This window comes from Dermochelys coriacea, chromosome 3 (genome assembly GCF_009764565.3).
Source record: "Dermochelys coriacea isolate rDerCor1 chromosome 3, rDerCor1.pri.v4, whole genome shotgun sequence".
NCBI lineage: Eukaryota > Metazoa > Chordata > Testudines > Dermochelyidae > Dermochelys > Dermochelys coriacea.
In genome coordinates, this window is record NC_050070.1 from 379,355 (window position 1) to 403,425 (window position 24,071).

Below are 24,071 nucleotides of genomic sequence, written 5' to 3' on the forward strand. Positions count from 1 at the left end.
CAAGGAATTCAAATATGAAATTGTAGAATGATTAGCTGTGGTATGTAACCTATCATTTAAATCAGCTTCTGTACCAGACAACTGGAGGGTAGCTAATGTGACACCCATTTTTTAAAAAGGCTCCAGAGGCGATTCCAGCAATTACAGGCCAGTAAGCCTAACTTAGTTGCCAGGCAAAATGGTTGAAACTATAGTAAAGAACAGAATTATCAGACATAATTAAAAGCCAACATGGCTTTTCGAAAGGGAAATCATGCCTCACCAACCTACTAGAGTTCTTTGAGGGGGTCAACAAACGTGGACAAGGGGGATCCAAAAAGAATGAAAAGCGGGGGACAGGGTGGGAGATGAGAATGTTCTTTTTCTTGACTGGGCCCCCTGCTGTGCACAGGCCCTCCCCCCCAACTCTAAACCTGCCACTGCCCACACCTGCCCAGCCCCCGCCCCGCCCCTGCAGCTCCTGGGCTTTTCAGCCCCCTCTCCCAGGCCTGGGGCTGCCACAGGGTTCTGTCCCCACAGCCAGGCTGCAGGCAGCAGGCTGACCCACTGCGCCCGGCAGGGGACGGAGCAAGGGAGTGGGCCGACCCACCGTGCCCAGTGGGAGAGGTGCATAGTGGCCCTGAGCTGCTGGAATCTTCCTGCTTCCTCCTCCACCCTCCCGTTCTGCAAGCATAACCCACACACCTCCTGAGGGGACAGAACTCCACCCCAAGTGCACAGAGGCCACTGAGAGAGAGAAAAAGGAGTCTGCCCACAGCCTTAGCTAAGCGCCAGGTGGCTTTTAGCTCATGCACTAATCATAGAATCATAGAATATCAGGGTTGGAAGGGACCCCAGAAGGTCATCTAGTCCAACCCCCAAGCTAATCCCTGACTAAGCGCCAGAGGTCCCCGGTTCAATCCCACCAGCCAATGACCCATAAGGATGGTGTCGCTGCTGCCTCGCCTCTCCCCAGAGCAAAATGTTCCCTGGCTCCTGCAGGGGAGGGGAGAGAAAGATGTGTCTTCCCTTGCTGCAGCACTGATTGGCTACCCCAAGAGGTGGGGAAGTGGGGCAGACATGCCATCAGAAAGGGTTTCCCTTAGTGGAACTTTCAGGGGGGTCAGATGTACTGCACCCCCAGCTGAATCACCCAACCATGTGACCCTGCCCCTCATTGAGACCTTAGCCTCCCTCTCCCCAACCCAGCCATACTGTCCCCCTCTGTTCTGGGGGACCCCCCCCACTCCAGCCACAGTGCTCCCACGCTGACACAGCCACACCACTGCCTTTGGTTCTGCCACAGGCTTCTCCTGGATTACCACTGCAAAGCCACACTCAGTCAGCAGCCCCCACAAATCCTCAAAGGACTGCCTGAGGAGCTCTCTGGCCCCCTGCTGCTAATTTTCATTACATCTTGAAATATGGAGGAAATCCCAGAAGACAGGAGGAGAGCTAGTGTGCTCTTAGGCTGGGAAACCTGACATGGGTCCTGGGCAAACAGACACCTGCCACCCTCTGCTCTCTGGCCCTGCAGACCAACCTCCCCTCTGGCTTCCAGTTCATGCAGATCCCTCCAAACCTCAGCCTGGCCTATCATTCAGACCCATGTCACTCCTCCTCCCCATTTCATCCACTCTGCCTACACAGCCACCCCCATCTCCTCCCCGCCCCTCCCCAATGGGCCCACCACATTGTGCTTGTTGGGACACCCTTGTAGGCAGGCTCTGCCCCCATCCAAATCCATCCTGGAGTCCCACTGCAGGAAAAGGACTGAGAACTGACAGACTGTGGGGGCCCAAGGGGGGTGCAGCACACAGCAGGTCTGACACTGATGGGGCCTCTGGGCACTCCCAGATCAAGCAGAGGGTCAGCCCGCCTCTCAGCTGCGCATATCACAGTCTTCCCCACACTTCCTCTTCGTCACCTTGGACTGCGAGATCTTTGGACAGGGCTGAGCCAGGCCTCCTTCAGGCTAGCGCAGCACTTGGCATGGCACAGCACTCGGGGGGGGGGGGGGAGGACCAGGGGGGAAGCTTTGCACATGCCTATCCCTGGACTGCAACAGGGCTCCTCTCACGAGCACCTGCTCAGCAATGAGTGTGTGCGCGTATGCATCCATCCATGTGCTCGTTTATGCATGTGTGCGTGCGCAGGGGACTCGTGTGTCACACTGTGACCCTTAATAAATAGCAAACCAGCACGGATTAACACAGATCCTGAGAAGATCAGCTAGTGAATGTTGGCACCACTGTCTGTGTCAGCTGGACCCTTAACTGGCCTGCCTATCTGCAAGGCACTTGAATAGAGCCCTGGACCGGGATTATCTGCTTAAAGTCATAGATCCCCAGGCCAGACAGGCCCACTATGATCAGCCAGTCTGACCCCCCCCCCCATATCACACAACCCAGAGAGCTGCCCCACTCATTCCTAGAGCAGCTGTTAGAAAAACAGCCAATCTGGATTGAAAAGTCGTCAGTGCTCGAGAATCCACCACAACCCCTGGGAAATTGTTCCAGTGGGTAATTCCCCTCATTTCCATGATCACGTTGTACCCATCTCTGCTAGACTGAAGAGCCCATTGTTAACTATTTGTTCCCCATGTAGGTACCGATGGATTGTAATCTAATTGCCCTGTCACAGGGTTTACTACTCACCAGTGGGGCGCCTCCTTGTGGTTCATCTGGGGATTAGCTCTCAACCCATTTGATGCTCCCTCTTCATGACTTGGCCCTTCAGCCAGCTCACTATAGTCCTCCCCTCCCACAGTGACAAAGTCCCTCTGCATAAGCTGTCTCAGGCAGTCTTCCAATCCACCTCCCCAGGGCCAATAGGGGAACCCAGGCCCGCCTACTATTCCAGGTTCCAGTCCAGGGACCCTGTGTCTCAGACCCTGCGGCCGTTTCCCTGGGCTCCCATCCAGGTTACCAGAGTTTCCTCTGCTCCCTGGGGCTATTTCACCAGGACTGGCTGGAGGCACCAGCAAATCAAACACTGCTTGGGGCAGCACAATTCCAGGGGTGACATTCGGGCCATCCCTTTTTCTTTCTTTTTTTTTTTTTTTTTTGCTTCAGCAGTTGCACTTAGAGCTTGGGGCAGCAAAAAACCTAGAGCTGGCCCTGTATTTCACCTGCTCTCAGGTTCTTGCCAGAGTCTGTATTTCCCAGGCAAGACCCCAGGGCTCACTCCCCCAAGGCCACCCCCTTGTCTCTTGGCAGCTCCCCTCTCAAGGGAATGATTACAGAACTCCTACCCACAGCCTCCTCTTGTGCATTACTTCCTGGTTTATACTAGCTCAGCCTGCCCCTGCCCAGCTGGGCATCATCATCAGTTAATCTAAGCATATCAGCCCAGACTCTCTTCCAGGTGCAGCCTGTCATGGGGTTAATGGACCTTTTTACCTACTCAGGTCTTGTGTGGAGCAGAAACCCCCTCACACACTCCTTAACCTTCTCTGGGTTCAGCTAATTAAGCTTAGCAATAGGCTCCAAGAGCTCTCAGGCAGGTTTTCTAATCCTTTAATCCATCTCATGGCTCTTCTCTAACCCTTCTCCAATTGAGGAATATCCAGGGCTTAATTTGTAATGTAAAAGGTGCTGGGACTCAAGAAATTTTTTACATTCGTAACTGATGCAACCCAGAGGTGCCAAGGCTATGAGCTGCCAAGCCCTGGCACAAATTAAGCCCAGTGAACATCCTTCTTGAATTGTACACAGTATCCCATCAGTGGTCGCACCAATGCCAAATAACCTCTCTACTCCTACTCAAGATTCCCATTTATGCATCCAAGGGTGGCATTAGCTCTTTTGGCCATAGTAAAAAAGAAAAGGAGTACTTGTGGCACCTTAGAGACTAACAAATTTATTTGAGCATGAGCTGTAGCTCACGAAAGCTTATGCTCAAATAAATTTGTTAGTCTCTAAGGTGCCACAAGTTCTTCTTTGGCCATAGTGTCACACTGAGAATCCATGCTCAGCCGATTATCCATCACGACCCCCAAATCTTTTTCAGAGACACTATTTCCCCAGGTAGAGTTCCCCCATCCTGTAAATACAGCCTGCATTCTTTCTTCCCAAATGTATACATTTAGCAGTATTAAAAGGCATATTGTTTGCTTGTGCCCAGCTTCACAAGCAATCAGTACCTGTTTTCTTCATTATTTACCACTCACTCAATTGTTGGTGTAGTTTTACATTTTCTTCCAGGTCATTAATAGAAATGTTAATTAGCAAAGGGAGCACCACGCCCCCCTCACCCCGCTTTCCTGGCTGCCACCTGTGGGAATCCCCAGTCGGTCACAGAGCACAGGATCGGCTCCCATGTGCCTCCTCCAGGCCTGAGCAGCAGTGCCCTTACCCCTGTAGCCTCAGGCCTGCGTGACTTTGTGGATGGAGGTGGGGTGCCCAGGGCCAGAATGAATAGATCCCTGCCCCGCCTGGGCTGAGCCCTAGGAGGGCCCAAGGCCATAATGAGTTTGAGGGTCTCCTTCCTTGGGCTGGAGGATGCAGGAGGGCCTAGCACTCATGCCAGAGTCCTTGGTGACCTGTGGGCTCAGAGGAGCTGAGCACAGTGCAACTCCAGACAGGCCAGCACAGCTTGGCACCAGGTCTCTGTCCTAACCGATGCAACGCAGCAACAGAAATAGCTTTGGCTTCAAAGCCAGCCTCCCTTAGTGCTTGGGCAACTTTGAGTATGTGCCTGTCTGCACACCCAGGCACAAATCCCCTCCCTACCAGCATGCACGGATGCTAGTTACCCCATGCAGCCCCCACTGGCAGCCCTTGCCCAGGGTGAAGCAGTTAGATGCAGAGGCCTACATTTGGGGAGGAAATGGCTTTACCTCCTCAACTCACACTCCCTTCAGCTGCTCTCAGCTGCCTGGGCCATGACACGTGTCCCTGCTGGGCTGCTCCTAGGAGCCCAGGTACCAAGGAGCCAAGTCAGGGGATACTAATGGGTTTGCTGCCTCTCTCCAGCTGGAGCCTCAGGCTATTTCCCTGCCCTTGTTTCAAATCTCTCTGGGTCCTCTTTCATCAATGAGTCCCTCTGCCAGTCCTGCTCCTCCCATCACCTCACTGCCATGCAGCCCCTGTTCCAGGACTGGCTGGGCTGGATGTTCAAACACACAATGCCCTGTCACTCTGGGCATGCACTAACATCTGTGCATGATGATAGGGACAAGATTTGTGCCTAGGTGTGCAGACAGGCACATATGCAACATTCGCCAAGCACTAAGGGAGGCTGGCTTTGGCGGTTTCTGTTGCTGGGTCACATCGCTCAGGACAGAGACCTGCTGCAAAAGCTGCTGTGGGAGTTTCTCTGCTGCTATTTCAGAGCTTACTCAGGAAGTGAAAACAAAAGCAGGGTGAAGGGAAAGCAATGCCCAGAGTGGTGAAAACCTGTCATGGTGGGGCTGGGGCCCTGCAGGAAACCCAGTGAGTGGGAATCCTCAGGCAGTCAGGGTGCTTAGGGAGCCCTTAAAGGACTCTCCTTAGATGGGCAGGGACCACGTCTCCTCTAGCCCCCAGGACAACAGGCCCACAAACAACAACTGGAGAGGCACTGGAAGTGGCTGCATCAGGCTTTTGCCTTTGACAGGACCTTTGAACTCTGGAGCTGAAACTGTAATGTGCTTTAAAACATCCCTGGGAGCAGGCAGTGCTGCCGGGGCTCACGGCTGCAGTCATCGTCCGCTGCTTTCATGCATGGCCTGGGTTTGCACCCCTTTCACATGGAAGCCATAGCATCCACCAACACTGGGATTCACCCGGACTGCACATCCCCGTTCTGGGTGCTGCAAGCCCCCAGGGCTCTGCAGCCTTTCAGCCCTCCTCCTGTAGGGAACAATTTCTACTTATCGGAAAAGAAAACACCAGCACAAAGTGGCCACTTTCCAGCTGGCTCAGCAAAGGATGACCTGGCCTGGAGAATGGCAGGGCTCCCAGTTTGGCCTAGGGAGAGGTCCATTGGGCTGGGAATCAGGGCAGCAGGTGTCCCTAGCTCTCTGCCCTTTGCACCCTTATCACTGAGTAAGGAGGCTGATAAGCATCAGTCCCTCCATCCTACAATCAGCTCTCAGAGGCTGCAAAAGGTCACACCTGGCAGAGCAGGGAAGAGAACCCACATCTCTGCCATGGGAGACCCATGAACAGACCAGCTGAGGGAAATTTGGGCTGCTGGTACATCATGTTCGCTGGGGGCCCACTCCCTCCCATTTAACTTTATTTACATAGACGCTACAGCTGCTTTAGGGGGACCTGAACTGAGGCCCTGGTACAATTGTCTCTCCCTCATCAGCCCTGCCCATGGCTCCTCCATTTCCCCACTCTGACTCTCAGAAAGATTAGGCCAAATCTATGTGGTTGGCTATGCAGTCTGCTCATGCTGTGAAGCCCAGTCAGACCATGGCAGAAGGACTGTTGCTATTGACATCCTCAGATGCAGTTTGTTGTACAGGCTGGTTGGAGCTGGGACCCAGGCAACGAAGCAGCTCAGTAATTTTATAGTGCTCGAAGTGATCTCAGTCTTGTCCCCACTCTCCTGCACACTGGCTTTCCGCTCCCTCCCCTGGTTCACAGATAGGCCGCCAGCCCCAGTCAATGTGACTGTTACGCACCTGAAGGCAAACTCCGCCACTGTCTCATGGGATGTCCCAGAAGGAGACGTCATCATTGGCTATGCCATCTCACAGCAGGTACGCTAGGCTCTGCCCCCAAGGTGTCTCTGCCCCTTGTCCCCATAGTCTCCACCCTGCCGCCCCTTCCCTTCGGGAGGGCTTTCCCGGGAACCCAACCCCACCCCACCCAAAGGATGCACCATAAGCAGTGCTGGCCATGGGTTATGCAGGCTCCTTCTTCCTTTTCTGGCCATCCCACTGCTGGGGCATAAGCTCTGACCCCACTCATCTCTCATCATCCTATCTGGGGCCAGCAGGCCATTGGGCCTCCGGGGGCAGGACTCACTTGGCCCCACCCTCCTGGCCACCCCCACCTTGAAACTGCTCTACAAAAGCGGTGTGCTTCAGGCTGGTCCTAAGCCCCATCCCCTCCCTGCTGCCCTGGGTGGGATCCCCACTCTGGGCAGGGTTTGGCAAGGGAGGAGTTTGTCCTTGTGACTGTACAATGGCATGGGGTACTCTAGAAATACTGCTATTCACATGATTATCCCTGCCCTACATGTGAACAGCCCAGCAGAGTTTCCTAGGAGCTCAGAGTCACCATGCTTCCACCCACCCACGCTGGCCACTTGCCCTCACTAACACGTTTCCAGAAGGGCAGGGGAGCCCTCCCTGTGACTGACAGTGTCTCTCTGACTCTGGCAGCGGCAGGATGGGCAAATGCAGCGGTTCATCCGGGAGGTGAACACCACAAACCGGGCCTGTGTGCTGTGGGACCTGGCGGAGGATGCAGACTACATCATCCAGGTGCAGAGCATCAGCCTGCATGGAGAGAGCCAGGCCAGCAAGAAGGTCCATTTCCGGACCCTGAAAGAGACCGATCGCCTCCCCTCCAACAGCTCCAACCAAGGTAAGGGCAGAGCCCTCGTTGTGCCACTGCCACATGCTCTGGTTGGGAGATTGGTCACTGGGCCCTGTGAGGAAAATTCCCTGCAGGGCCCCACAGCCCACGGAAGCAGGTTCTGGTAACTGAGGGGAGTCGGGGCTGTCACGTGGGAATCCCCGTGGGGGCAGCTAGGGCTTGTGCTGTATTGCAATGCCGAGCTTCACAGTAGCACCGGTTAAAGTCAGATCCCTCACTGTTCAGCCTATCCCCAAGTGAGGTGGCAGAAGGAGTGTGGGGGGGGGGGCGGGAGGGGGGCCTGCAGACAGGCTGGAAAGAGGCTCCTGGGGGCTCTTGGCAGGGGCTGTGCCCGATCCTGGAGAGGAGCCATCTATACTTGGTGCAGAAGCTACCTTCGCAGAAGCCTTTCATTCCCTGCTACACGCTCAGGGATCCTGGGGCCAGGCTGCGCAATGGGGGACAAGGAGACACAGCTTGAATCACGAGGCTGTTGCAATAGCTCATGCAGTGCCCCATTGTGGCAGGTTTGTCAGTCTGGGAGCATCAGGAACAGAGGCCCCAGGACCAAAGGAAGGGGAGTAAAGCCCATGGCAGGACCTAGCACAGCACCTCTGGTATTATAGCCACGCAGGCAGAATAGAGGCAAGCCTCTGCCCAACATGGAGCCACGCTCCACAGGAGCCAGGAGACACAAGGCCGGGGGGGGGGGGGGAAGAGGAAGAGACATTTCCTGCTGCACAGCTCAGACCCAGAGCATCTGGGGCATCCTGCCATGGAATGGCACCTGCACAGGTTCCTCCGCTAAATCCTGCACCAAGGCAACAGAGGTGAGGGTGATAAGCAGTCCCTCGCTACTGGAAAAGCCCATCCTAGAGAGGCACAGCACTGCCTGGCATGCAGCCTTGCCAGCGCTAGACACCTGCTAATGTCACCCAAGTTCCCCAGTACAGAGCAGGGGCAGAGCAATGGGGACCAGCTCCCTTGTCATGTTGGGCTGCAGGGGGCTTATACCAAGTTGTCTGTTCCCACCAGCTCCCTGCAGAGGGTCAGTCCTGAGGGTGGAGCACTTTTCCCTGCTGGAGGAAAGTGATGGGGCACACTTCTCATGAGTGCCTCCTGTTGGCTGGGTGTGACCCTGCACTTTCCATTTCTGTGCAGCCAGCACCCCATTGGCTGTCACTCTGATCAGGCGGGTCCTCAGTGGCTCAGCCCCCCAGCCAAGTCACTCGTTTAATAGGTGACCAGATGGATGAACCCCTTCCAGGGGAGAAGGTCCACAAGGACCTGTCCCAGTGCCTATCTCTGGGCTTAGTTCTCAGCTCCTCTTGGGCTTGATGTCCATGCCTGCCCTGGTACAGAGCGGGGCCTCCAGCTTCCTGCCTGGGGGCTCCCTTTCTTTATGGGTTCTTATTGCCCCGCTCTGCAGCCAGGTCACTCGTTAGAGTTCAGTCCCCTTCCAGGATAATAAAGTCCAACAAAAGGCTGGCCCTCTGCAGGGTCTTCAGCCCCAGCCCTGTTTAAACTCCAAGCCCCTTTCTTGGGCATTTAATGCCTTTTCTCCTCTCCTTGGGGCTTAGGTCACTCCTCTGGGGGGAACCTGGCCTGCCCCACTACTCTGGGTCCCAGGTTCCCAACTCAGCATCCCTATAGACAGCAGCCATGTACTGCTTCCCTTTAATGGTCACTGCTGCCTTCCCTGGGCTGCTTCTCACTCTGTCCCATCCCATCACCTCCTTGGGGTGTCTGTCTGTTCCCCACTTGAGCAGGGTCCCTCCCAGGCATCCTCACCTGCAGCATGTCACTCACAGCCAGCCCTTTCTCCCACTTTTGCTACCAGCTAGCAACTAGAGATATAGCCCCTGCTGTGCCTTTTAACTGAGCCTGCTGCGCTCTGATTGGCTGCTTCTCTGCAGCCTCTCTAGCAGGCCTGGAGGACCCACGTTCAGTGCTCCTGGCCTGGGGTGGGGGTGCTAGGACTGTGAGAGCCTGGTGTAGCCAGTCACAAGGATCCCTGGGCATGTGACACTGGGGAGGTCCAACAAGGGATTAAACCTGCCATGTGGCTGTTGTAAGCCCTTGGCAGGAGAGAAACTCTCCAGCATCTCCGTCCAGGCTGGGTCCAGTCTGTCCCCCGCAGCCCAGAGCTCGCTCCACCCCACACCCTGCTCCGGATGGGGAGTTGTGTTGATGCTTCTCTTGGGCACTGTTGCCCAGGGGAGGAGCTGGCCGGGGCAAGGGCGTGGTGCAGGGTGGACAGCTCAGCGCCCAACCCTGGAGCCCCAGGCTCAGCACTCGTTCTTCTCCTGCTTCAGACAATGGCTGTCTGGTGAGCTCTTGGCTCACGGCCCTGCCCTGCTTGTCTCCCCAGTGACTTCTCCCAGGGGCCAGCGGGCTCAGACTTTCCCCCTGGAAGAGCGTGCTGGGCTGGCAGATGCCCACCATGGGCTTCCCCATTAGAAGAGGGATTTCTGGGTAAACTGGCTGGTTTCTGAAAGGCAGCCAGTGCCATCAGCCCAGTGCTACTCTCTGCAGGGCCGGAGCCAGCTTGGGTCTGGACTGGAGCCTGAGTTTTGTGCACACAGGACCAGGTTGGCCTGATCTGTGTTAAAGGGGGCAGCAGAGCCTTTGCACTGAGTGCTTTCACCACACCTCCAGGTGCCATCCCAGTCCCTAGTCTCACCCCAGTGTTTGCCCTCGCTGACCCCTGGCCCCTCTCTGGCTTCCCATGTCACTCTGCAGGCCCTGGCTGTGTCAGTCTCAATGGACTAAATGGGCCCAGAGAGCCCCAGACAGTGACATGGCCCTGTTGCTGTAAAACGCAAAGCAGTTAAACAGCTTGCAGGCACGACTACAGCGACCTCGGCTTGCTTAGCACCTGGCAAACGCACTAGAAAACTCACACTCCCAGTCTGCAAAAAGACAGCGCCACTCTTTGTACAGCACACTGACCACCTTCGTATGCAGCCTCCGCTCTCCCCAGCCAGCTGCCGAGGGCTGGCACTGATCCTGGGACTCTGACATGAGCAGGAGGTACATCATCATCATCCCAGGCCGAACCAGAAACCAAGGAGCTGCTGCTAGGCAGGAGGTGTGTGCCCCTTAGGGTGGGTGGCACATGCTGGAGTGTTGATGGAAGGGAGGCAGGTGGGGGAGATCTGTCAGCATCCTGCTCCCCAGCACACACAGGCCTGTCAGACACAGACGCAGCCATGCCCCAGGTCCCCCTGGCTGGTGGGTATATGCCCCCTTTCCCTGGAGCTCACACCTCTCCCGACTATACCCCCATCTCCTGGGAAAAGGAGAAGGTGCTTTAACTCTCAAGGGACCATCCGGGATCAGGCCAGCCAGTTCAGCCTGCTGCCTCTGACCAGCCTCAGATGCTTCGGGGGCAGCAAAGGTTTGATTGGCTCAGGTGTCCCCTGCCCTTTACACAGCTGGGAGCTGAAACCCAGAGCCATATTTCCCCTCCCTCCACTTGTGTCCTGTTGGCTCCTACGGTTCTGGGAGTCTCCTCTGGCTCTGTGCCTGGGCTGGATGCTGTTTCTCATCCACCCAAAGCCTGGTGGGGGCTGCACAACCTGACAGCCCCACCAGCCCAGGGCCACTCCACACTGCTCGGCATGTGTCTTGCAGGTGACATCACTGTGGAAGGGCTGGACAAGGAGCGGCAGCTCCAGACCGGGGAGATTGTCATCATCGTGACTGTGCTGCTCATGTGGGCAGGTGAGGAAAGGGGGAGGGGCCGGTGCTCACTGGCCACCACCCAGGGTCCCACCCTGTGGGCCTCTGGCCCCTCTGGATTCCATACAGGGGCTGGGCTGGAAGGCAGCACATGGGTGTGAAGGCGGGCGCAGGAGATGCAGCGGGCTGCGGCTCTAGTGGGGGTGGGGAGCGGGCAGCTGTAGATGTGAAATAAGCTTTTGACACAGTCCCCAATGACATTCTTGTAACAAACTAGGGAAATTTGGGCTAGATGAAACTCCGCAGTAGATGCAAAACTGATTGAAAGACTGCACTGAAAGAGCCGTTGTCAATGGTTCGCTCTCACGCCAGGGGGCATATCCCACAGGTCAGTCCTGGGTCCAGTACCAGTCGCTGTTTTCATTAGTGATATGTGTAATGGAGTGCAGAGACTGCTTATAAAGTCTGTGGAAGACACCAAGCTGGGAGGGGTTGCAACCACTTTGGAGGACAGGATTAGAACTCAAATTGGCCTTGACAAATTAGAGAATTGGTCTGAAAACAACAAGATGAAATTCAGTAAAGACAAGGGCAAAGTCCGTATGCAGTGTTGCTGTAGCTGTGTTGGACCCAGGATGTTAGAGATACCAGGGGGTGAAGTAATATCTTTTATTGGATCAATGTCTGTTGGTAAGAGAGACAAACTTTCAAGTTTACACTTGAGACCTGAAGGTGGGACAAGAATAATGAACTTAATCTGCAGCAAGGGAGATTTAGATTAGGTTTTAGGAAAAACTTTCTAACTCTAAGAGTAGTTATGCTCTGGAACAGGCTTCCAGGGGAGATTGTGGAATCCACATCATGGGAGGTTTTTAGGAACAGGTTGGACAAACCTCTGTCAGGGACAGTCTAGGTTTACTTGGTCGTGTCACAGTGCAGGGAGCTGGACTTGGTGAAAGTCAATTGACCCTGACTACAGATAACCAACTAAGCCATCGAGGCATCTAGACAGACTTATGTAGTGCTGGGGAGGAGCCGGTGGTTGTGGTACATGTAGGTACCAATGGCATAGGGAAGGGTAGGAGAGACGTCCTGGAGGCCAAATTTAGGCTGCTAGGAAAGAGACTGAAATCCAGGACCTCTATGGTGGCATTCTCAGAAATGCTTCCAGTTCCACACGCAGGTCCAGGTAGGCAGGCAGAGCTTCAGAGTCTCAATGCGTGGATGAGACGATGGTGTTGAGAGGAGGGGTTTAGATTTATTAAGAACTGGGGGAACTTTTGGGATGGGGGAGCCTATACAGGAAGGAAGGGCTCCACCTAACCCAAACCGGATCCAGATGGCTGCTGGCACTTCACATTAAAAATGTTGCAGAGCAGTTTTTAAACTCAGAGATGGGGAAAGCCGATGGCTGCAGAGAAGCACATGGATCGGACAAAGAGGAGAGTCTGTTGATAGAGATTCTCTAGGTTTTACTCAGGAGGAAGGGATGGAAGAGGATAAAGTATGGGCCAGATCAGACGAGAACATTCACATAAAGAATCTGACACATCAGAAAAGGGCAGACAAATAAACAGTGATAAGTTTTTAAAGTACTTGTACACAAATGCTAGAAGTCTAAATAATAAGATGGGTGAACTAGAGTGCCTCGTGTTAAAGGAGGATATTGATATAATAGGCATCACAGAAACCTGGTGGAGTGAGGACAATCAATGGGACATAATCATTCATAAGAACATAAGAATGGCTGTACTGGGTCAGACCAAAGGTCCATCCAGCCCAGTATCCTGTCTACCGACAGTGGCCAATGCCAGATGCCCCAGAGGGAGTGAACCTAACAGGTAATGATCATTGATCTTTCTCCTGCCATCTATCTCCACCCTCTGACAAACAGAGGCTAGGGACACCATTCCTTACCCATCCTGGCCAATAGCCATTAATAGACTTAACCTCCATGAATTTATCCAGTCCTCTTTTAAATCCTGTTATAGTCCTAGCCTTCACAACCTCCTCAGGCAAGGAGTTCCACAGGTTGACTGTGCGCTCAGTAAAGAAGAACTTCCTTTTATTTGTTTTAAACCTGCTGCCCATAATTTCATGTGGTGGCCTCTAGTTCTTATATTATGGGAACAAGTAAATAACTTTTCCTTATTCACTTTCTCACACCACTCATGATTTTATAGACCTCTATCATATCCCCCCTTAGTGTCCTCTCTTCCAAGCTGAAAAGTCCTAGCCTCTTTCCGGGATACAAAATATATCAGAAGGACAGAACAGGTCATGCGGGGGGGAGGGGAGTGGCACTATATGTGAAAGAAAATATAGAATCAAATGAAGTAGTAATCTTAAATGAATCCACAGGTTCCATAGAATCTCTATGGATAGTAATTCCATGCTCTAATAAGAATATAACAGTAGGGATCTATTACCGACCACCCCATGTTATTTCTCCCCCCTACCCCACCCCCCACTGTTCCTCTGCTGCTGGTGATGGCTCATCTTAAGTGATCACTCTCCTTACAGTGTGTATGATAAACCCATTGTTTCATGTTCTCTGTGTGTGTATATAAATCTCCCCACTGTATTTTCCACCAAATGCATCTGATGAAGTGAGCTGTAGCTCACGAAAGCTTATGCTCAAATAAATTTGTTAGTCTCTAAGGTGCCAAAAGTACTCCTTTTCTTTCTGACCAGGACAGTGATAGTGACGATGAAATGCTAAGGGAGATTAGAGAGGCTATCAAAATAAAGAACTCAATAATAGTGGGGGATTTCAATTATCCCCATATTGACTGGGTACATGTCACCTCAGGACGAAATGCAGAGACAAAATCACTTGATACTTTCAATGACTGCTTCTTGGAGCAGCTGGTACAGGAATCCACAAGGGGAGAGGCAACTCTTGATTTAGTCCTGAGTGGCATGCAGGACCTGGTCCAAGAGGTAGCTATAACAGGACCGCTTGGAAATAATGACCAAAATATAATAACATTTAACATTCCTGTAGTGGGAAGAACACCTCAACAGCCCAACACTGTGGCATTTAATTTCAGAAAAGGGAACTACGCAAAAATGAGGAGGTTAATTAAACAAAAATTAAAAGGTACAGTGACTAGAGTGAAATCCCTGCAAGCTGCATGGATACTTTTCAAAGACACCATAATAGAGGCTCAAATTCAAATATATACCCCAAATTAAAAAACACAGTAAAAAACTAAAAAAGAGCCACCGTGGCTTAACAACCATGTAAAAGAAGTAGCGAGAGATAAAAAGGCATCTTTTAAAAAGTGGAAGTCAAATCCTAGTGAGGTAAATAGAAAGGAGCATAAACACTGACAAATTAAGGGTAAAAATGTAGTAAGACAAGCCAAAAAGGAGTTTGAAGAACAGCTAGCCAAAAACTCAAAAGGTAATAACAAAATGTTTTTCAAGTACATCAGAAGCAGGAAGCCTGCTAAACAACCAGAGGGGCCCCTGGACAATCGAGATACAAAAGGAGCACTTAAAGATCATAAATACATTGCGGTGAAACTAAATGAATTCTTTGCTTCAATCTTCACGGCTGAGGATGTTAGGGAGATTCCCAAACCTGAGCTGTCTTTTGTAGGTGACAAATCTGAGGAATTGTCACAGATTTAAGTGTCACTAGAGGAGGTTTTGGAATTAATTGAGAAACTGAACAGTAACAAGTCACCAGGACCAGATGGCATTCACCCAAGAGTTCTGAAAGAACTCAAATGTGAAATTGTCGAACTATTAACTATGGTTTGTAACCTGTTCTTTACATCAGCTTCTGCACCCAATGACTGGAAGATAGCTAATGTAATGCCAATATTTAAAAAGGGCTCTAGAGGTGATCTTGGCAATTACAGACTGGTAAATCTAATGTCAGTACCGGGCAAATTAGTTGAAACAACAGTAAAGAACAAAATTGTCAGAAACATAGAAGAACATAAATTGTTGTGCAAAAGCCAATATGGTTTCTGTAAAGGGAGATCGTGTCTTTGAGGGGGTCAACAAACATGTGGCAAAGGGGGATCCAGTGGACAGTGTTCTTAGATTTTTCAGAAAGCCTTTGACAAGGTCCCTCACCAAAGGCTCTTACGTACATTAAGTTGTCATGGGATAAGAGTGAAGATCCTTTCATGGACTGAGAACTGGTTAAAAGACAGGGAACAAAGGGTAGGAATAAATGGTAAATTTTCATAATGGAGAGGGGTAACTAGTGGTGTTCCCCAAAGGTCAGTCCTAGGACCAATCCTATTCAATGTATTCATAAATGATCTGGAGAAAGGGGTAAACAGTGAGGTGGCAAAGTTTGCAGATGATACTAAACTGCTCAAGATAGTTAAGACCAAAGCAGACTGTGAAGAACTTCAAAAAGATCTCACAAAATTAAGTGATTGGACAACAAAATGGCAAATGAAATTTAATGTTGATAAATGTAAAGTAATGCACATTGGAAAAAATAATCCCAACTATACATACAATATGATGGGGGCTAATTTAGCTACAACTAATCAGGAAAGAGATCTTGGAGTCATCGTGGATAGTTCTCTGAAGACATCCACGCAGTGTGGGAGCAGTGGCAGTCAAAAAAGCAAACAGGATGTTAGGAATTATTAAAAAAGGGATAGAGAATAAAACAGAGAATATCTTATTGCCTTATATAAATCCATGGTACGCCCACATCTTGAATACTGCATACGGATGTGGTCACCTCATCTCAAAAAAGATAGACTGGCATTAGAAAAGGTTCAGAGAAGGGCAACTAAAATGATGAGGGGTTTGGAACGGGTCCCATATGAGGAGAGATTAAAGAGCTAGGACTTTTCAGCTTGGAAAAGAGGAGATTAAGGGGGGATATGATAGAGGTCTATAAAATCATGAGTGGTGTAGAGAAAGTGAATAAGGAAAAGTTATTTACTTGTTCCCATAATATAAGAACTAGGGGCCGCCAAATGAAAGGTTTAAAACAAATAAAAGGAAGTTCTTCTTCACTCCGCGCACAGTCAACCTGTGGAACTCCTTGCCTGAGGAGGTTGTGAAGGCTAGGACTATAACAGAGTTTAAAAGAGAACTGGATAAATTCATGGAGGCTAAGTCCATTAATGGATATTAGCCAGGATGGGTAAGGAATAGTGTCCCTAGCCTCTGTTTGTCAGAGGGTGGATATGGATGGCAAGAGAGAGATCAATGATCATTACCCATTAGGTTCACTCCCTCTGGGGCATCTGGCACTGGCCACTGTTGGCAGACAGGATACTGGGCTGGATGGACCTTTGGTCTGACCCAGTACGGCCATTCTTGTGTTCTTATGAGCCTGATCTTCCTCCATGGTGCTGTAGCTAAGAGGACTCTGGTGATCCTTGGATGTCTAAGCAAGAGTAAGGAGGTGTTGTTTCCTCTTCGCTTTGCATTAATGGGACCACTGCTAGATACCGTGTCCGGTTCTGAGCCTACCCTTCAAAAAAGATTGCAACTAGTTGGAAAGGGTTCAGAAGAGAGTTACATGAAGTGTGGGTCTGCGTACACTGCAACTGGGCACGAGCCTCACGCCTGAGTACACAGACGCACACTGGAGTTAATGCGCTATTAATAACAGTTTTCAGAGTAGCAGCCGTGTTAGTCTCTATTCGCAAAAAGAAAAGGAGTACTTGTTGCACCTTAGAGACTAACAAATTTATTAGAGCATGGATCCGATGAAGTGAGCTGTAGCTCACGAAAGCTTATGCTCTAATAAATTTGTTAGTCTCTAAGGTGCCACAAGGACTCCTTTTCTTTTTATTAATAACAGTGTGGCCAATGCAACAGCAGGAGAGATTCTGGCTGGACACCAGTGCTCAGATCCAGGGCTTGCAAGGTCAGGCTGCTACTGGCCTGCAATGGCCACACTGCTATTTCTAACTCCAGCCCCGCTAACGAAAGTCTGTCCATCCGGGCTGGGAGACACACTCCCAGCTGCAGTGCTGACAACCTGTTTGAGGCCTGGAAAATGTGCCTCAGAGTGAAAGACTCCAGAAGCCCAACCTACTTAATCCAGGAGAAGGTTAAGAGGGAGAGGGCTCTTTGGGGCAGTCTACACAGAGATTCCCAGATTCTAAGGCCGGAAGGGACTCATGATTATCTAGTCTGACCTGCATAACACAAGCTAGAGAACCTGCCTCAGTGATTTCTGCAGCTGGCCCATTACTTCCCATGGAGCTATTAAAAGCACACCCAGGATTAATGTAAAGACTCCAAGCAAAGGAGAATTCACCACTCCCCTTGGTCAGTTATTCCAATGGACAATTGCCATTTTGCAGGAGTGTGAGGTCTAATGGGGGCAGGGTAGGGGGCAACACAAGAGCTAGGCAAAAGTTTTAATCAAAATGTATTTTTGATGGCAGAGGCTTTATGAAGGAAACCAAACCTTTGTGAACAATGTCTTTCTTTCTACAATTTTAGATTTTTTTGATTAAATGAGATTTTGTTGAGATTTTTTTTTTCTTTCTTCTTTTTCCTCTGCACATGGTATTGATGATACTGAAACTGGATACTGTGGCCAGTCCTGGTGTCCACATTTTAAACAGGATGTTGAAAAATTGGAGACCATGCAGAAAATAGCTATCAAATTATTCAAAGGCTGGAGAAAACAAGTGAGAGACTTAAAGGGCTCAATCTGTTTAGTTATGAAAAAGAAGATTACAAGGTGAATTGTCTAATTACCTTCATGGGGAGAAAACCCCGAGTACTAACAGGCTCTTTGGTCTACCAATAAAAGGCAAATAAGAACCAATGAAGCCAGACAAATTCAAAGGAGAAATTAGGCACACACGTTTAACAGTGAGGGTGATGAGCCATTGGGACAAACTCTCAAGGAAGCAGTGGAGTCTCATCTCTTGATGTCTTAAAATCAAGCCATGCTGCTTTTCTGGAAAATACTTTAGGGGGGAGTTGTGGGAAAGGGTAGGGTGTTGGGGGGATGGTGTTGGAGACAGTGAACTGCAGGAAGGGCACAGTGTTGGAGATGGTGATGTTGGAAGAAGGTGGTATTTAGGGCAATGTGGGGAAGGGGTAGTGTTGGGGGAGTTGTGGGGAGAAGTGGTGTTGGGGGAGTGGTGGAGAGGGGTGGTGTTGCGGGAGATGTGGGAAAAGGGTGTCGTGGGGAAAGGTGGGATGCTGGGGGAGTTGTGAGGAGGGGTGGTGTTCGAGGTGGGTGTTGTTGGAAGAAGGTGGTATTTGGGGCAATGCGGGCAAGGGGTGGTGTTGCAGGGGGTGTTGTAGGGTGGGGTTGGTGTTGGGAAAGACGGGATGTTGTGAGGAGGGATGGTGTTGGGGGAAGGATGGTGTTGGGGGAGTTGTGGGGAAGGGCAGTGTTGGGGATGGTGGTGTTGGAAGAAGGTGGTATTTAGGGCAATGTGGGCAAGGGATGGTGTTGGGGGTGTTGCGGGGAAGGGGTGTTGGGCAAGATGTAGGGAAGAGGTGTTGTGGGGAAAGGTGAGCTGCTGGGGGAGTTGTGGGAAAGGGTGGTGTTGGAGGTATTGGGGGGAAGGGAGTTGTGAGGAGGGGTGGTGTTGGGGGGGGGATGGTGTTGGGGTACTTCCAGGGGGGTGGTGTTGGAGACATGTGAGTTGCAGGAAGGGCACAGTGTTGGGGGATGGTGGTGTTAGAAGAAGGTGATATTTGGGGCAGTGTTGTGGGCAGGGGGTAGTGTTGGGCACAGTGTTGGGGACACCCCCTCAAACCACACCTGTCTCTCCCTGCAGCGGTGATTGCGCTTTTCTGCAGACAGTATGACATTATCAAGGACAACGACTCCAACAACAACAAGGAAAAGACCAAGCCATCCTCAGAGCACAGCACCCCAGAGCGACCCACAGGGGGGCTACTGCGCAGCAAGGTAACAGGGGGAGCAGGTTACTGGGGCATGGGGTCTGTGTGTGCGAGTCACTGGGGGTGGCCGTGTGGTAAGAGACCTCAGATTTCTTAAGACAAGGAGCAGTTTGGGGCAGGGACTGTCTCTTGGTATAGTCATGGGCAGCAGCCAATGGAAGGGATCCCCAACCCCCATGGCTCTTTGGCGTTAACCCTGGTAATAATAAATATGGGATAACAGGGCTCCTTTGAGGCTGCCGGTTCTGTTGTTTAATGAATTTTAGACAAGAACAGTGTGGCCGGCACATGGCTCTGTAACCAGAGGGTGTGATCATTTCCACCTCCAGCCACAGCAAGCTGCCTGCTCCCTGATACTCATTCTTCTTTGATTACAAGGCCAGAAGGGACCACTTGTGATCATCTAGTCTGACCTCCTGTATGACACAGTCCATACAACCCCATATCAGCTTATCCATTAGTCTCTTGGGATTGATATCAGGTTGATTGGCTTATAGTTATCCAAATCATCCTGCTTGCCTTTTTTGAATACTGGCACAACACTAGAGCTCTTCCAGTCATTTGGAATTTCTCTAGTGGTCTGAGTTACTAACAATGAACACCAGCAGTCAGAGATCCTCAGCCAACTCTTTTTTACTTTTCTGTGACAGTTCTCATAGCCTGCTGATTTTAAAATGTTTATCCCTAATAGATGCTTTTTAACATTCTCCCTTGTTACTAATGGCCTGGAAAGAACTCCATCCCCATGAACTCCATCCATGTGATACAAGCAGTTATCTGTCTATCTCAGGGTTTCATACAGCTGCCCATCACCACGTATCTGAGCACCTTCCACCTGAAACTCCTAGCAATCGCCCAGTCCCTAGAGACTGGGGTGGCTGGCTCGTCTCTCATTTTGGGACAAAATCCCTGTTTGGGGAGGGATTTGGGTGTTGTTTTTTTTTTTCTGTAATGTTTTCTCTGTGTTGGTCAGTTGGGTTTCTTAGGGGCATGGGGGGCAGTGCTGGTGGGTTGGGCTTATTGGGGAGGGAAGGGGGGCAATGCTAATCAGGGGCAGAAGGGAATGGTAGCAGTTGGTTGGATGGGGGAAGGGGTCGCAAGGTTGTTTATCTGCATTTTGTGCAGGGAGTCAGTTCATCTTGAAGTGCTTTAGCCTCTCCTCAAGGTTTCTTTATAAAACTTGAGACTCAAGAGAGACTAAAGCCAGAGCACGGCACCAGGTCAGGGGAGGCAGGGTGTGCGCCGCTGCTCCACACACAGCTGGGGTGCACCTCCACTGCTTGGCCCGGGGAGGGGGGGAGGATGCTGTCACTGGGCTTATGGAAGAGGGGAGCACACCCCCCACTTGGCACATCAGTGGAACTCTCAGAAGTGCTCAGTACCCACAACTGGGACCAGATCTCCAAAAGAGCTCAGCACAGCGGATCCCTGTGGCGCAGGGTGCACTGAACCCAGGGGGAATCTGGTCTTAATGCTGATTTTTTTTTTCTCTTGTAGAAAAAGTCTCTATCTATCAATATCATTGAGGTGTGAGCACAGTTCAGCTCTGGATCCGAGGGCCCTAGGAATGTTGCCAGAGCTGAGGAAGATCATGGGATAAAAGGACAACACCAGGCTGCCAGCCTGCAACCTTCAGCATGCAAAGACTTGTTTATCAGAAATGATGCTTCTTCCAAGGCCTTCTCCCCATGAGGGGATCTGCATGGAGACCGTTGGGATGATGCATGCAGAACTCAGCCTCACACCCATCATGTAACTGCCCATGGGCTGCTCGGGAGTCAATGGGGAGCCTGGAACAGCACCGAAAGAACAAACAGCAATATCTGGATTTCAAGGGATGTAGGAGCCTCCTGCTGATGCAGGCATAATGTCGTGGAAGTGGGCTCTCATGGCCCTGTCACTCAGCAGCTGTTATGTAAACGGCAGTGTGTCCTCATGTTCATGCCTGTTACAGCCTTAGGCATGGCCAGACCTAAGCCAGGCTGCAGACATAGCTCCAGTCACCAGAGAGCCATAGAAGGGGCCTAGCTCTCATTCAGCATGCCTGGAGCCTCAGAGGGATTTTCTGTTTGTTTACGGTCCCAGAGAAGAGCCCACTTTCCAGCCCCCTAAGCCTGCAAGCCCAGACTGTGGGGCCCACAGAGGTGGAGCAGGTGCTAGCTCAGGAACGGCTGCCAAGAGAACTGATCGGAGCTGGGGAGGTTTTCGCAGCACTCCCCAAAGTCTGGAATCTGAACTGCAGGATGGCCCCATTCCCCCTGCAGACGTGACCAGAGATGGTATTCCAGCCCAAGGAGGCAGGAGGTTGGCTGGGTCACTGAGCTGACTTCAGCTACTGGCAGCTCAGATGAGCTTCTCTTAGTATGAGTGTGACCACCCCAGGGAGGTGAGGACCTCAGACCAGGAAGGGCCAATGCTGCCTCGTGCTTGCCCAGCAAAGCAGGGCCTTGCCGCAGAGACAGCGGGATGCAGGGGAGAGTTCTCCCTATCACATCTCACGCCTACCCAGTTTGTAGGGCAGCAGGGATGTACCCAGTGCCCATAAAAACATATCCCCTGCTAACTGCATTGCCTGGGAGGTCTCCAGGTCATGGTTCAGCTCTGGGTGTGGGAGGGAAATCTAGCACATATAGCTCTGACTCCTCTCCTCTGGCTCCCTCGGAGGCTTCCAGCATGCAGAAGCTCTGGTGCAGGCTACATAGAGCCAGAGTCTATGTCACTGGGAAACATCCGCAGGCCCCAGAGAAATGTGTGTGGCAGGGGAGAGAATACCATGCTGAATCCCCATGCCCCTGGGGGGCAAAGGCCTCAATGCAAACTACCTGTGGCCCATCTGCCTCCGCCCATCAGGCAAAGGCCTCAGTTCAGGGCCCTGCCCATACCCCCTCATTCTGCCAAGGCCTCACTCTTGGTGCCTGCCCCAGCTCTATCCTATTGCTCCTGGCATTGAAGGCCTCACTGCAGGCCCTGCCCCGATTGCAGCGTGGTTTTAGGTTAGGTCCCTATGGAGCGTGCGAGGGGGTAGTTCCTTTATACACCAGTGCATGGCCTAGAAGGGGTTGGTCTCCATCCCTAGGGAGATAGGCTGTCCCAGGGCTTCCCAGACACACAGCATCTGCTGTATGTTGGAGACAATGGTGTCAGAGTCTGTGCAGAGAGCCATTCCTCCTTCCTGACACGCAACTAGGAAATGTGCTACTCCAACCCACCCCCATCACATCATCAGCCCTGAACATGGCAGAGTTCTCCCCCCACCACAACCCTTTGCAGCCTCCTGTGCCCTCCAATGACTGCCTTGGACACTGCCATGACATACAATTTCCAGGCCATCTGGAATCCTGGAGTTAAATCTCTCTACCAACAGGGGCCAGGTGGGCAGGATTCTACACCTGAGTTATACAGTGTCCATTCAGTCACAACCCTAGCCCAGCATGCTCACAGACTCAGGCTCAGCGGGTCTTTACAGCCTGAATCCTTGCCTGTGCTCAGCTGTCACGTAGGGAAAACGCTTCCAGTCCAATAGGGTGATAGTCCCACTCCTGCCGCACTCCCCACTGCTCTCTGGCTGCAGCTGTTACTCCTTCCCCCCAGAGCAGGCAGCACCTGTGGCCCAGGTTCCCATGGGAGAGGGTGGTGCTTATTCCACTAGGCCCTTCTGCTGGAAAGGAGCTGACCCAAGCAACTTGGAAACACCAATGAAACCCACCAACTTCTTGTACCCACCAATTAACCCTCAAGTTCAGGGCAGAGGAGTATCCAGGATGGCTAAAGCTGAACACCTCCTGCTAGCACCCAAACCCCAGGGTCCATGTGGCATCATCGTGGAGTGAATTCTGTCATTTGGAACCAGCATTGCTCCTAGCCAAAAGGCTGAGGCCAAACCAACCTCAGCCCCTCTACCCCACATCTGCCTTCCTCCATCAGAAGAAAATAGAACAGCCTCCACTGGAGGAATGACAGGTTTGTAGCCTGCTCCCCCAGGGGCTGGGATGCTGTCTGTGCAGCCCCAGGATTAATGAGAATCACAGGATCCAGTGTCTTCCAGGAACTTAACCTTCAAGCAAAGAACTTTCAGGACTCTTCCCTCCAGGTGCTGCTTGGCTCCTGCCATGGGAATACTGGGGGCAGGGCAAGTGACTCCCTGTGGCAGGGTCTTTTCAATAAAAGTCTCTGGCTCAAAGGCAGAAGGGTCACTGTGGTGGCTAGTCCAGTGTGTGCACAGTGCTTGTGAGCCAGCTGCCCAGGCTGAGGGACAGACCCACTAACACAGGATGGGATGGTGCTGGAGGGCTGGGCAGGGGGAACAGAAGAGAAACAGAGCTTTTCATGCAGGACAGTGACAATGGCAAAATGGGGGACAGCAGAGGCTGTACTGGAGCTGAGGGATAGGAGTCCCATTGGCTCTGCTCCTGGATTTTTCTTCAGCTCCGCAACTGCTGGCTCCTGAAAGAAGAAAGGCCTCCCCTTTCCAGCAGCTAGAGCGTCTCATGCTCCCACCAGCCACCTTCAGCACAGACCCGCTCCTGGGGGCAGGGCAGTTCTGGAGACAGCACACTTTTCCCCTTGGGGAGCAGGCCCTCCGCCATCTGTCCATTCCCATCCGAGAGATGGCCTCTGCTTCTCTCCAGACAGTATGGGCAGTGACCAGAACTGCTGCCTGGGGGTCTCTGCTGATGGCTGGAACCCAGCGATAATGCTGTTCCTGGCTGAGTCACCTGTAGAGAGGGGATCTCTCTCTCACCCCCCCACCCCCCCCAGTCCTGTGGCATGCATGATCACTCTCGCATATATGCACAAGAAGCTGGCAGCCCACCCTCTGCTGTTCTCTATCATTTGCCAGATCAAAGTGTGCTGGTGATTCCTAGCAAGCGTAGCACTTGCTATCCCATCCTACCCCACACTTCCCTTGCACAGGACATCAGCCCAGGCTGGGTCCCTACTGGAAGCTGCTGCTAGGAGTCCCTATTGGGGAAGGTGATTCACCCATTGCCCCCCTCCCCTAATGGTCCCATTGCT

General features: G+C 51.8%; 1 protein-coding gene across 1 annotated transcript in view; it reads left to right on the forward strand.

The window, feature by feature from the left end:
• FNDC4 (fibronectin type III domain containing 4) overlaps positions 1-23,235 on the forward strand; it is a 52,341-nt gene extending 29,106 nt beyond the window's left edge. The window contains exons 2-6 of the mRNA XM_038396055.2: positions 6,558-6,673; positions 7,301-7,505; positions 11,133-11,222; positions 18,929-19,062; positions 20,553-23,235. Coding sequence (XP_038251983.1) covers positions 6,558-6,673; positions 7,301-7,505; positions 11,133-11,222; positions 18,929-19,062; positions 20,553-20,588 — 581 coding nt within the window. The 3' untranslated portion in view covers positions 20,589-23,235. The remainder of the gene's footprint in view (positions 1-6,557; positions 6,674-7,300; positions 7,506-11,132; positions 11,223-18,928; positions 19,063-20,552) is intronic.
• The last annotated feature ends 836 nt before the right edge of the window (positions 23,236-24,071 follow it).